General features: G+C 35.6%; 2 protein-coding genes across 2 annotated transcripts in view; both read left to right on the forward strand.

Moving 5' to 3' along the window:
* Positions 1-4,427: 4,427 nt before the first annotated feature.
* On the forward strand, positions 4,428-5,216 carry LOC121379509 (tigger transposable element-derived protein 4-like). Its single transcript, XM_041508152.1, has one exon. The coding sequence runs from the start codon at positions 4,428-4,430 to the stop codon at positions 5,214-5,216; it is 789 nt and encodes a 262-aa protein (XP_041364086.1).
* Positions 5,217-5,377: 161 nt separating this feature from the next.
* Positions 5,378-14,275, forward strand: part of LOC121379510 — a 133,559-nt gene continuing 124,661 nt past the window's right edge. Inside the window, exons 1-4 of the mRNA XM_041508154.1 lie at positions 5,378-5,381; positions 6,336-6,524; positions 7,322-7,544; positions 9,627-9,711. Coding sequence (XP_041364088.1) covers positions 5,378-5,381; positions 6,336-6,524; positions 7,322-7,544; positions 9,627-9,711 — 501 coding nt within the window. The remainder of the gene's footprint in view (positions 5,382-6,335; positions 6,525-7,321; positions 7,545-9,626; positions 9,712-14,275) is intronic.

A 14,275-nucleotide genomic window follows, 5' to 3' on the forward strand; every position in this document is an offset into this window, starting at 1 on the left:
CAAAAGATGATTAATCCAACTTGCTAAGAAAATCTCCTACAACTTACCTTTCGTCGGCATTTAACAATTTAAACAATAATCACCATAATCGGTCACCCCAAATGGGGCCTCACATTGTGAGCTGCAGAGGAAAAATCACGTGATCAAAAGATCCCGCTAAAAATAACACTAGTAGCAAACGGCTTTTGTTTGTTACTGTCACCGACAATTCATAGAGAAAATATCTGACAAGTGTTTATTTATGGATTAAACATACACTGCTTCAAAAGTGGCCGACATGAGATTAAGGGATGCCTGCTTACGAAACGCACATGGCCGCCAACAAGGTGGGAATGACCGACTTTGATCCTTGATTGTCCTGCATTGTCTCGGCCATTGGGTCACATTTGAGATGAATCTCAGAGTTCATGGATTAATTACGATGTAATTAGGAAATGTATTGATTAATAACGAGTCATCCGAAATAATTTAAGAAACAAGAAAACAAGTTTGTTGTAAGTCTTTTTCCTTTTTTTAAACAATGAAATTAAATAAAATTAAAAGTATTCATTTTTGCATGTACGATAGTATGGTATTACGTACGATCATAAATTTAAAAAAAACACATCAAGTAACACAAACTTTCCTATGTTTTACGTGCAATTGCCATTCGGCAAGGATAATTTTATATTCAAATATCCGAAAACACGTTAAAAAACACATCCAATTAACCGTTGGATTTTGTATTGTCATAATGGCAAATGGTTCCGTGCAGGACAAACATATTCAAATATCCGAAATATTCAATAATCCGACATCCAATTAAGTGGATTTGACTGTACTATGTCAGCATCACATTACAGGAAATTATGTGCTGTGTTAAAACATACATACAGGATCTTAAACAAACTTTCATTAATTTCTGATATAAACTGTATGAACATTACAAAATTGTTACAAAATGATAATTATATTAATTTTCATTAGCATTTGGATTACTATATCAGTCTTTGTCTACCAGTTTACCAGTAATTTTATTAATATAAAATACAACAGGCCTGTAGGAACTGGGGAGGGGCGGACCTAGGGGCTTGTTCTCCATCGCACCTCTAGGATGAAAATCTATGTTTTAAATTTTCACTACTCTTACATAAATAAAGATGATACAAAGATAAAAATCTAATTTGTATCCTTCACTAGAGACTGTATTCCCCCTCCCCCCGCCCCCCACTTCAAATATCGTTCCCACAGGCCTGTACAAATGTAGATAATATGTAGAGGGTGAGGTTAGGAGCCAGTTCCTTTTATTTTTAGGATTTCGTAATCATGATTTCAAACCAACTGTTTCAGGTAGTTTGCTCCACATACTGACATAAAACATTTGTTATATATAGGAATAAAATAAAAATAATTACAATATATCCAGTGTTATTTTCTTTAATCATTCATGATGGAGGAAGGAAGTCCTGATGAAAATATATTACAGGTAAAACAAAATAATATATGATGCTTATTCCATGTGGTAATTATTGTTAATTTTGCTTTAAATTGCTAGATGCCAAAAGTGATTAATTATATTATTTTATGGTAACAGTCGAAAATTAGACGACCAATTGTTTTCTGCCAGAAAATAATTTGAGGGTATGCAACAAAACAGCCTCCTCCTCCTCCCCCCCCCCCCCCCCCCCCCCACTTGTGAGCTTTTTTTTGTTTTTATCACATTAATTTTTGCCATTGTAACCAAAATCTGATGTAGAGTTTATACCCAGTCCGTCTATAGCAGAAACCCAGGGCAGGTAAACAATCATTTGGTGTAGAGTATTTTTAATATGACATACAGAAAGCATTGAAAAGTACAATTTTATTATGCTTTAATAATCGACATTAGCTTTAAAACTAATTAACCATCATTCCTTCTGGCCAGAGTACATATGTTGTTCCTGCAAAAGTGTTAGCATTTTAATTTTAATGACAATATACTGAACTGACGATAAACATTGTTAACTAACGTAGTAATTCACGTTTTGAAACTGTTTTGTTATGAGGTTAACAGACCAATGAGATCAAGAGACGTTAGTATGGAGTCGTTATGGGCTGTCAGTGAAAATTAATTTGGTAATTATAGGTAAATAAATGTGAAGTTTAAATATTCGTATGTGAACAAATTGCAATAACTTTATTTAATGTATATCATAAGTACATACTTGTTTTAATTTTCACATTGTAAATGTACCATAACCTGCTGTATTTAGTTGGTGTTCGACGACAATAATGCGTCCATGTTTTAAAACAACTTTCGGGTTTTTTTTTAGAAATCGAAACCACAATTTTGGCCGTTTCTTGGGATACATTGCTGTTACTGTTGCAGTTAAACACTGCGCAGTTAACCATCATATAATTACGTCGACAATATATAATAACACTAATTATCTTGTAAATTAAATTTCCGATGAACCTGGAGACAAAGAAAAAAGAAAAGAAAAAAAAAAGACGACTAAAGGCACAACCAAAGAATCGACGTGTACCGGTATTGCTGATAACTCTCACCGATGACGTCTTGCCTCACTTTCGTTCAGATCTATGCATAATCCCGCCCACTTCTGTTTTTACCCCAAACCTAAGATGCGCAGCTGACCGGCGACTCGCAGCGAGCCATGTGTGTTCGAATAATGCAGTCTTTGACACTGACTTAATCCATTACACACTACATGTCTTTTGGTGTCCGGTCTCCTTTAAAACAAATATAGTTCTGGTAAGGTTATATGGCATTGACCAGTCGTATTATGTTTCTATTTGTGTGTGTGTCTGTGTGTGTCTGTGTGTGTGTGTGTGTCTGTCTGTCTGTGTGTGTGTGTCTGTCTGTCTGTGTGTGTGTGTCTGTGTGTGTGTCTGTGTCTGTGTGTGTGTGTGTGTATGTCCGTGTGTGTGTCTGTGTGTGTGTGTGTGTGTGTGTCTGTGTGTGTCTGTGTGTGTGTGTGTGTGTCCGTGTGTCCGTGTGTGTGTCCGTGTGTCCGTGTGTCCGTGTGTCTGTGTGTGTGTGTGTGTGTGTGTGTGTGTGTGTGTGTGGCGGGGCTATAACTGATATGAACCAGAATATTTACCCATGACATTGTGTAATACAGTCATCTCCACTTATTTGCACATCGGTTTATAGCATAATTCAGTTAATCGACTATTTTCACCCAACACGGAACCATTTGCCCTTATAACACTACAAAACATCCGGTTTTAATTGCACAGACTACAGGCTATATATCGGTTATTTGCACATAAAAATAACGATTTTTAATAAAAAAAATTGTGCTAAATTTATGTCACAAATTACTGAGAAAGTTTATCAAACTTTGGCAAAAAACCTCAAATAAATCACTGATTAATCTGTTTTGTTTGAGCTCACTGTGTGGTAAGCCGACTGTAATCGGTGTTTACAAAGTCGACCGTGTGTCATGCAAATGAGATGGTGTGCACATTACTACTGGTGAATCACAATACCCGACTACAAGATTTAAGAATGACATAATTAAGTTTAATAAACCTAACACCTAATGTTTTGTTTGCAATATATTGCTGTTAATCAGAGGCCATCTCAATAACATGTAACTCTCCGACTATTATTTTTAGAAGTACCGCCTGTGCGCTTGTACGCATGCGCACTCAACTATTGAGGCCCTATTCGATTGACGTGTTCAGGGCAATCATTGTTCTGTATCAATTACATTATGTTGAGAAGCCTTGTTAGTAATTAAAAGATTACAGATCAATCGTCCTAGGCAGTTGATGTTTTTAATAAATGTGACAGAGAAAGGGTTGTTGTTCACTTATTCATTAGATGCTATGTCTGTTAAACGCAAAAGAAACGATTTATCACTTGCTGATAAATACGAAGCTGTTAAACTTTTAGATCAAAAAATTTCACAAGCAGAAATAGCCCAAAAAATGGGCTGTTCCCAGTCACAGGTATGCAGAATTGCTGGCAAACGAGAGGATATTCGCACACGATACGAGTGTAATAAAATGAACCCCGAACGAAAACGGCTACGATCTGGCAAAGCAGAGGATGTGGAGGGCGCCTTGTCAGAATGGTTCGATAGTGCCAGGTCCAGAGATATCCCTGTGTCCGGTCCCATTCTCGCAGAAAAAACAAAGGATTTGGCGAAACATCTCCATAAAGAAGACTTTAACCCCACCAACGGATGGTTTAGTAGATGGAAAGAAAGACATAACATTGTCTACAAACGACTGCATGGAGACGGAACATTAACTGTAAAATCGGAGACAGTGAGTGGGAGCAAAAAGGCGATGGACAGGGTGACGGCAATGATAGCCTGCAACATGTCGGGAACTGACAAACGAAAACTTCTCGTCATTGGAAAGAGCAAACAGCCGATGTGTGTTTCAGAGGGAAAAAGAGTCTTACTGTGAAGTACGAAAATAGCCAGAATGCCTGGATGACGTCGGCTATCTTCAACAAGTGGTTGGAGGATTTCAACAAAGATATGCGGCTTCAGCGACGACATGTGGTGTTACTAGTTGACAACTGTCCTGCCCATCCACCAAATGAAAACCTGGGAAACGTAAAGCTGATGTTTTTGCCACCGAGAACTACGTCTGTAATCCAGCCATGTGATCAAGGGATCATCAGAAACCTGAAAGGCCACTACAGAAGTCAGGTTGTTCACAAGATAATTGATGACATCGACGCTGATGACGAACTGAGCGCGAATGACATTGCTAAAAAGTTAACTTTGTTAGATGCCATCTACATGCTGAGAAAAGCCTGGAACAACGTCACGTCGTCTACAATTGTAAACTGTTTTCGAAAAGGTGGCTTTTTCAAGCCAGATGTTCAGCAACCTGTAGAAAGTGACAACTCTGATGACACCAATTTCGCTGCACCGACTGGACTAACTAACGAGGCATTTCAACAATTCATCTCCCACGACGACACACTGGACTGCTATCAACCACAGACTGACGAAGAAATATGTGCAGTGTTCACACAACAGGATTCAACATCAACAACGGTAAACGAATCAGATGACAACGACGATCACGACTACCTACTGCCCGTCACCAACGGTGAGGTGAAAACAATACTCGGCAGAGTGAGGCGCTTTTTAGAAGAGAATGGGTGTGAGGACTTTGACAGGTACCAGTTAGAAGATTTGTGTGAAACAACATCGGCTGCAAACCGCTGTCAGCGAAAAATGACCGAGTTCATTAACTGGATTCCTTGACATTTCAAATGACACGGACATTGATGTAAATAAAATGTTATATGATTATGTTTGTTTTCTAAAATTAAATGCTATGTATTAAGTTTTTAACAGAATAAATGTCTATACTGATTTTATTTATTATTTGTTTTACTTAGTATTAATTGTACATATGTAATATGATGGGTTGGAATTTTACTAGGGTGAGCAAAGGGGTGGGTGGGGGGCGAAACATGCTTCCCGGAAAATGTAGCGGGAAAAAAATGACTGGTGGGGGAGGTCGTCAAAACAAACATAACAAAGACCGTTATTTATGGATCATCCATAAGTTTCTGCTATATTGTTAGACACCAATCAGTCGGACCACACCATGAAGGTCAGTCAATTGTGTTAGAACGGTCATGCATGCAATGCAGACTGCTGGAACTGATAACGACTCACTAGCCGAGCTTAACTTTAATTGCTTAACAAGGGGATCACAAATAATAGCAAAGCTTGCCATATCTTTTGGGATGGAAAGAACACCATATCAGCAAATTCATACAAGTTCACGTAATTCTATGGTAAGGCGCATTCGGTCAATCAACAGCCCGGTAATTCCGGAAACTGACATCATTTTGTAAACACATGTACCGATGAAACGTGAACTTTTTGATGGTTCTGTTGTTTCAAGTTTATCTCATTAACTACATGGCTAATACACTTTGTTTACACTAGTGTATGGTCAGTATTTTTTTTAATGCACAAAGTTTGTGTTTTTAGAAAACGACGCCCAGTGACAGTCGTTGTTGGGTTTTTCTTTTTTTTAAATGATTTCTGATCTGGCAGATTAAAACAAAAACGTCATGCTTATTTTTTTATATTTATAATTATATATTCAACTGCATGTGACATGTGTTAACTATAATAGTTCCGGTATGAAGTACTGCATTGTGCTAGACTGTCTCCCATGCCACTTTGTAGTTGGATGGCTGTTACAAAGTGAAAGTCGGTACTCTATCAGTTAATCGACTAACCCGGTTAATTGCACAAAATCGAGCAGCACTGAGGGTATGCAAATAAGCGGGTTTGACTGTATTTATGCATATTTTTGTTGTTGGCAAGAAAGTGTTTATTTTTTGTCATTATATTCTTTTGAAGAGCAAGACTGCAATGCTGCCAATGTCTACTCATCACCAACACTATGTGGAACTAGTAAAGCAGTACAGGGATTCTGCCCTGCAGATAAAAAGCCTGCAATGCCCTGGCCGAATATTATTAACTGTGGCGTTCTGGGATCCTACAATCGACTTGATCCATTTCAGATGCCTGTGGAACCAACTTGTGGAGGTACGCCTGTACATGTTAAACATTGGGCCAAGCTAAACAAAAGAAATTGTTTGCTTTAAAAGTACATGGTCTTCATTAAACATTGTATGGTATCTCTGTCGAAAATTTAGTTTCTTGCTTCAAATAGAAAGGTTTTCATATCCAGTCATGTGAAATTTATTTCTGGGTTTATAATCATCTAAAAATGTGTTCATCATCCACAACCCACAATTTTTAAATGACATCTGGACAGGAGTAAATGCTTATGTTCACAATTAGTTAAAACTATTCAATAGGATGCATTTCTAAACTATACTTACAAGAATCCAGGTTCATAAAAATTCTGTTGCACATCAGTTGGTCACCTGAAGATAGTTTGTTGACCTTGGCCCGTGCTTATAGTCCAGACTCAATCTCTAATGAAGTCAAATGCATACAGTTTGTATGGCGTAGTCATGACACTAGTGTCTCAGACTCTATTAGAGTCTCGAGTCTAGACTTTAAAAGTAGAGTCTAGGATAACCAAGTTTAAGTCACTTGAGTCTAGACTTTAAAAGTTTTATAAGCACCAGGCCTGGTGTACACATTAGAATAACCAAGTTTAATCACTTGATGTATAGAATTGAATATTCTAAACAAGAAACTGAGTTTCAACCAGAAGTACCATACAGTTTGCATTTTTAAAGGACTCTGTACCTTAATTCATCTTCATTTGTATAAATCACTTTGGTTTCAGCCACAATTTCTTCTTTCGATCTTTATGTAATCATAATTTTGAATAGATTATACAGTTTTATACATATCTCTTCTGTTTGCAGCAACTCGGAGTCAGACATTCACAGTGACTCTTGAAATAAAATATCGAATGCTGCTTCCATGCACCACGACTAAGGTGGATTTGCTAAAGAATGTGGTTCAGCTTGCCTTCCAAACTCTTGGATCTTCATGGAGTGGTCTTACAGACTACTTGGCAGTTTCTGGGTCCTGCTCACAATCGGCATCAAAGGAAGTGTTCATTAAGACTGAATTCTCAAAATTGTTGTAAGTACATTCGACAAAATACTTTCTGCTAAGATTCATAACAGGAGTACTGTATTTCAGTGAGTATTATTGATCCGTGGCAGTTACAGAATCACCCAGGATAAAAATACTGCCATAAACGTTGAGGTTTTGTCCACATCTGATAAAACACTTTTTACTGCAGATGATCTAAGCTCAACATAGATATAAATTTAATTATGTCAATTACAGAATGGTTCCATTAAAGTGACAGAGCCTATTATTTTTTAAAAGATTAAGCCGTATTTGTAACTATTAGGGCCGTTTTTTGATAATTGAAATGAGACATTACTAGATTTCATTGTTTAGATTATCCATTTCCATGCATCTGAAGTGTTTCTGATCATCCTGGTGTTTTTAATGCAACAAAATGCATTTTTCATAATTCTAAAACTGCATTGCATGTATTTTTTAGAAGTAATGGCTATAGAGACAAGCTCTAGTCTATTTTTTAAAGTATTTCCATGTTTCGAAGTCACAGACTTTTGTTTACTCTATTGTAACTTTATACAGATTTGTAGATTAACCAAACTTAGAGTCAATTTTCATGGGTTGAAACTAGCGATTGTCACTTTAAGTGTTAGTAGAAAGAAAAATATTATTTGTTTAGTACATTAATTTTTTATTTTTTTATTTGGTGTATAACGTGGTTATTTCAGCACTGTTATGGAAACCTCTTGCCATCGCATATGCATTAGGCTATTCCTACAAAAAAAACCAGTAAGTCTTTCCTATATGCACTTTCCTATAGACAGGACAGTGAATAGCACAGCCTTGTAGGTACAACCATGAGGTACTAGTTAGAAAGGGGATGGTGCATATAAAAGATCCATTGCTGCTAATCGAAAAGAGTAGCCCATGAAGTGGCGACAGTGGGTTTCCTCCCTCAATATTTTGTGTGATCCTTTACCATACATGTATGTCTGATGCCATATAACCGTAAATAAAATGTGTTGAGTGCTTTGTTAAATTAAACATTTCCTTCCTAGTTAGAAAGGGAAAAAAGCCTGAGCCTATCAATTGTGATCAGTTTTGTGAATCATTGCACCTGGGGTGACAAGCTCTCTACCACCGAGCTATATTCTTTTTTTACTTGTTTTTTTTTAATCCCACTGCCCCCTTTCCTTTTACTTCTTTGAATTCCATTTCATTTCTATATTTGTTTTTTTCTTCTTTTTTTTTTTTTTTTATCACACTGCTCCCTTTCCTTTTACTCTTTTGAATTCCATTTCATTTCTTCCTAATCTAGCAACTCCTCCTATTTTTCAATTTCCTTCACTGTCAACCTCAACATCCCAGTCCTTGTCTCTCCAACCTTAACATGTACTTGTCTCTTTTGGCTATCTGTGCTACACACCTGTCATTCCCCATCAGTTTTTAGCTGTGGGCTTAAATTAGTCTGACCACTTCGGAGAGTGTTCAGTAGTTACTTCTGGCATTGTGAGGCACTTGTAACTACCTACTATGCTCCCCTACTACCGGCAGTCATTAGTTAGTGCCGTGGGTCAGACCATTGAGCTATATTCTACCCCTAAGTGTTTCTGTGTGATTTGGATTGGAAATTTTAAATGAGAAATTCCCATTTTATTTTTGCATCATATTTGAAACATTACACAAGATTGCCCAATGGTATGATTCTTAATGTTAAGTAAATCCATGATCATATAATTTTAGAAAATGTTGTTATGACGTTAAATTAAAAAACGTTTTTGTAAAAAATAAAAGAAGGTATGCAATAAATATACAACTTCACATCTGTTGTTTTCACTTCCTATTTATTGCACAAGTTTATTTTGAGCAAGAACATACCACTCAACTGTTATACGGTCTTGTATATATTCTTACACAAAATAAACTTGTGCAATAAACACGAAGTGAAAACAACTTCATTGTTTTGTTACAAGACCACATTACAGTTATGGGGGTGGGTGGCGCATGTTTAATATGCTGTCATTTTACTATACAAGCCCCACAGCTGCTTAATCTGTTACTGGATCAGGATTTAGTCAATTAACTGATTATTTCATGTTGTAGATTCACTTTCTCTTGAAATATCTCTTTCAGATCTACAATAAACAGCCTGCCACCCATTGGAATCATCAAACGAGCCGTCATAGAAGACAGTATACTGGAAGGGGCCGCCTTTTCGGTAAATAGCTGCTTATTGCTTAGAGGTTAAATGCAGTCAAACTTGCCCAAGTGGTCAGCTGTATAAAGTGCAGACCTGTCAACCCTCCCGGATTCTGCGGGAGACTCGCGTTATTTGATCAAGTCTCCCGCGGGAAAAACGTTTCTCCCGGGAAATCGTTATTTTCTAAGTATAAAAAAAATTCAACCTACCGTGGCTGTGTATTGACATTCAGTGTTGCCAGATATAAACTATCCAATTTAGTCCTAATAACACCTCTGACTCATAAAATGTCTTCCCACTGGATTACATAATGCAAAGTTCTATGGCTGGAAGTGCCAGAGTAGACGGCGAACACATGCATCAATATAATTAACACACGATGTCAAAATCACATGTCAAAGCAAGACAACAGAAAGACCAATTAGCTGTATAAACAATACTTGTATCAATTAGATTTGTAGGTTTGTGCAGTAAAATGTTAGTAACAAGAGTACACTTCAAGGGATTATTTTCCTACGATTAATAAATCTTGTGTTTGACATAACATTACTCACGGAAATAGGTATAATTCCGGTATATTCCACACGATGTCAGTAATGAGCCTTTACTTATGATTAGTAGAAATTATTAGTGGAAATACAATGTTTATTGCATGGTTATGGTGATTTTAAATAAGTACCACACCATTGTACCTTATTGTAGTAAAAACTTAATATTAATTTATAAGATTTAGGCCTATATAAATTTGTCTTGGGTGTACTTTTCACGAAACACAAATAACGATGATGCAACCTGTAAGTGTAATACCGTAAATGTACTAATTAATGTTTATATTTGTTAGTGTTAAGATTTTTGGATAAGAGTTTTTAAAATATGTATTAAATTATAATAATATTTAAAAATAATTAAAACAAAATTTAATATATATATAATTTGTTTCTGTTTTTTTATTTTTTTAATGCCAATAACTAAGGTTGACAAGTATACATGACATTATGTAGTGTTCATATAACTTATTGTAGTACTTTTAAAAAATTGTGTTAAATCGTGTGCAGTTAAAAAATCTCCAGTTTTTTTACAAAATCTGCTTTTTCAACACACACCTGCTTTCTCTTGACTAAAGGTTGACAGGTCTGATAAAGTGGTCACTTATATTCCTCCTGAAAATATCTAGAAAATTGATTTACAGTAAACGAAGAGCACACGTGTCATCCATTATTGAGTATTACAAACTACACAAAAAAAAGAAGAAGAAAAGCCAACACATTAAAAAAAACCCCTGTAAAAGTGGCTACCTGTAATTAGTGGCTACCTGTAATCAGTGGCCACCTGTAATTAGTGGCCATCTGTATTCCCATTTGTGTCCACTTAGACAGATTTGACTGGAATCCGTTTTTGTACATTATTGGCTCACATTTATCTGTTGCTATATATATATATAAGAGTAGATAGGTAAATGTTGATGTGTGTGGAAGAATTGAAAAATCAGGGTTTGAATTACATTGTCAGGGGGTATTGCAATTACTGGCATAATTGCCTTAGAGGGGCATGGGATCAGGGCCCCGTTCCACAAAGCGATCTTAGCCCTAAGATCACTTTAAGTGATAAGCACTATCACAAGCACTAATTTGGTGTCATTTAGGGGATAACCCTACTGTGTTTTCCGATTTGCGGACGTATATCGGTGGTTTTACTGTCGCAAATTTAGTTTTATTGGCGACCCGTTAGCCACGAAATGTTTTCTTCTAACAATTGATTGATGGAGTTACTTCCCTTCAAATTGAAGTTCGGTAACTTTCGTGAGATATCGGGCGAAGAGTCGGAAAATTGTTTTCACGAATATATGCGATTTTTTCCTATTTACTCTACATCTAGCGTAGCGAGGTGTTCCGATTAATAATAATAATAATAATAATAATAATAACTATATTTAATGATTTACTCCAGCGACAAACTGGCCTTGTAGAAATTTAGTGACCTTCTGATAAACTAGGGGAGGGAATGTTTACCGATACTGATGGAGTTTTAATTATATTGCCAAATGAAATGATTAAATATGTCAGTAAGATCTCGATGCGTTTCGTTATTTTTTGTAAGTGGTCACTGGGAACTTCGTGGGTTAAACAGCAAGGGGTCTTTTGTATGTACTCTCCCACAGATAGGTTAGCACCATGTTGCCCTCAAAATCAAAATGCCTTGCCTTTTATAAATTTATAAGTTGCCCATGAAAAAGAAGCCTTTAAACACACTTATGTGGATAGTACTACATTATTCCTTTTTTTAATTAAGTTATGAAATAGATATAGAAAATAAAATGGCCATAAGGTTTTTGTCCTTTTGAAAATTGTATAATGGAAAAAAAAAACACCTTATATTTAAAATTGCATATAAAATATGCCCCCAAAATGTCACTTTACCATGCCTTACTTCATTTCTAGGGAAAACACTGTGATGAATGGTATTGTTGGTTTGCATAATGCATTTCTATACATGCAGAGGTTATTTTGGATACCGGTAGTCAACACCTTTATTTAATATCCATAAATAAAATTATTTTCCAAAATAAAATGTTTTTCCTACCTACATGTACCTACCCTATATTTTTCCAGCATGTAATAGGAAACAAGTAATAAAAAATTTTCAGCCTTAGTGGCACAGTGGCAAATTGAGAAGTTCTTTGAGGTTATATTAGTGGCACAGTGGCAAATTGAGAAGTTCTTTATAGGGAGGCAGAATGTTTTGTTAATAAATTAATAAATAATTTATTTTTTTACCAAATGACTAAAACAAACTTGCTAGAACTGGAAATTATTTTCAATGTACCAAATGTATACAGGTATCAGCAATTGCATTTGCAAACTTAAGAACTGTCTGTGTGTTTGTTTGTTTTTTTACAAAACCCTATAAGCACAATAATATAAATTTATTATTAATATACATGGCTACATATTAGACAAATTGTTGGCTATTAAATTATGTTGAATATGTTCACTGTACAGAATAATCTGAAAGAATTTGATTGGAAATCAGCCATTTCACTGTTTACAACTTGATTGTTATTTCGACTACGTAAGACAACACTAATCAAAAACCTTTTTAAAACGATACAAGAAAAAGAAAATGTCAAAATCAAAAACTGAAAATTACAATCTTTTGATTTCCCTAAATGGACTTTCAGCACTGCACAAATGAAAATTCTGCTTAATCTGAAAAGGGTTTTTGGTTTGCATAACCTGTAGCGTTTTTCCATTTTAAAGAAATATTAATTTTGATTATAGAATGTATTAAATGCAAAACTTGTATTACTTCCAACACATTTAAATATTAGTATAACTGCTGTCCTAGATCCTGGCATCGTATGCTTCCGATATGATAAGCACAACAATAAAGTGTAATAAAAACAATACTTCGAACATACAATACTACTTTACCTTTTTCAAGCCACATTTGTTTATTGTGAAAAACAGCGATAATCTCCCATGAATGCCAAGTTTTCCTCCAGAAAACAAGCCGCTAACTCGTACAGGTGTTTCCACTATATTGTGGCAAATGTCAAATGTTATCGATAGTTTAATTACCTGTCTGTTTTTATTCTTGTTGTGGTAGTGTAGGGTCTACACTCTGTGCAGTAATTTACATCAAACTCTTCTTTTGAAAATAACTTCATAAAATGTTTGTCACAGTTTTAACTGAAAACATGTTTATACATTATGTTCTTGTTATAGATTGATGTCTGTTCCCCTTGTTCTATGTGACAAGGGCAACACAATTCAGATTTTCAACATAAGTACTCTTGACAGATGCACAGAATTATAGATTTAGAAAAAAAATCTTATCTCCACCAAAACACCGTGGTTTGTACTAAATGTAAATATACATGTCAATATACAGACGTTACTGAAAAGAACTTTGCTGTGAACAGCATAAGAGGTAAGCAAACTAGTCTTCCATAAATTTTATTGTTTAGTGTTTTCCACACATTTTATTGTTCAGTGTTATGATCACGTGGTGATGTATCATCCAACTTTGACAGGTCTAATGTCAGCATAGCAGATGATAACTATGCAGGTTTTGTGATAACTGAAGTTCGCTTTGTGAGGTATTTCATTGGTACTAAAATAATGCATTAGCAAAAACTGATAACATGCACAATATTTATGGTATTATAATTTAAATGTAATGTTAGTTGACTGACTTGAAGCATTTTCAGGCTGATAATGACGTCATATCTTTCATAATCTTGTGACACATGCCGTTACAAACAAAGTATCGAAAACATATGTCGATCAAAATGTGTGACGGTACGATAAAAATACTTTTGCAATAAACATTGGTTATATTTAGCAGTAATAGTAGTAGCATGCAGCCCTGAAAATAGTTTTAAACTGACTGAAACACATTTTATTACATATGGTATTGATCAAATATTACATAGTTTACATTTTAAAGCATAATATACGACTTGCCGGTTTGATCGTGTATGAAGAATGAAATCATAGGCGTGATGGTTTCACGAAGTCTGCTTCAGCAGTTCAAGGTCTCGTAATCGTGTCATTTTTTTTTGGGGGGGGGGGGGGGATCT

The sequence above is a fragment of the Gigantopelta aegis genome, chromosome 8, assembly GCF_016097555.1.
Source record: "Gigantopelta aegis isolate Gae_Host chromosome 8, Gae_host_genome, whole genome shotgun sequence".
Classification (NCBI taxonomy): Eukaryota; Metazoa; Mollusca; class Gastropoda; order Neomphalida; family Peltospiridae; genus Gigantopelta; species Gigantopelta aegis.

What these genes read in the sequence shown, in the direction of transcription:
- LOC121379509 (XM_041508152.1), top strand. Translation starts at nt 4,428, where the DNA reads ATGACGTCGGCTATCTTCAACAAGTGGTTGGAGGATTTCAACAAAGAT.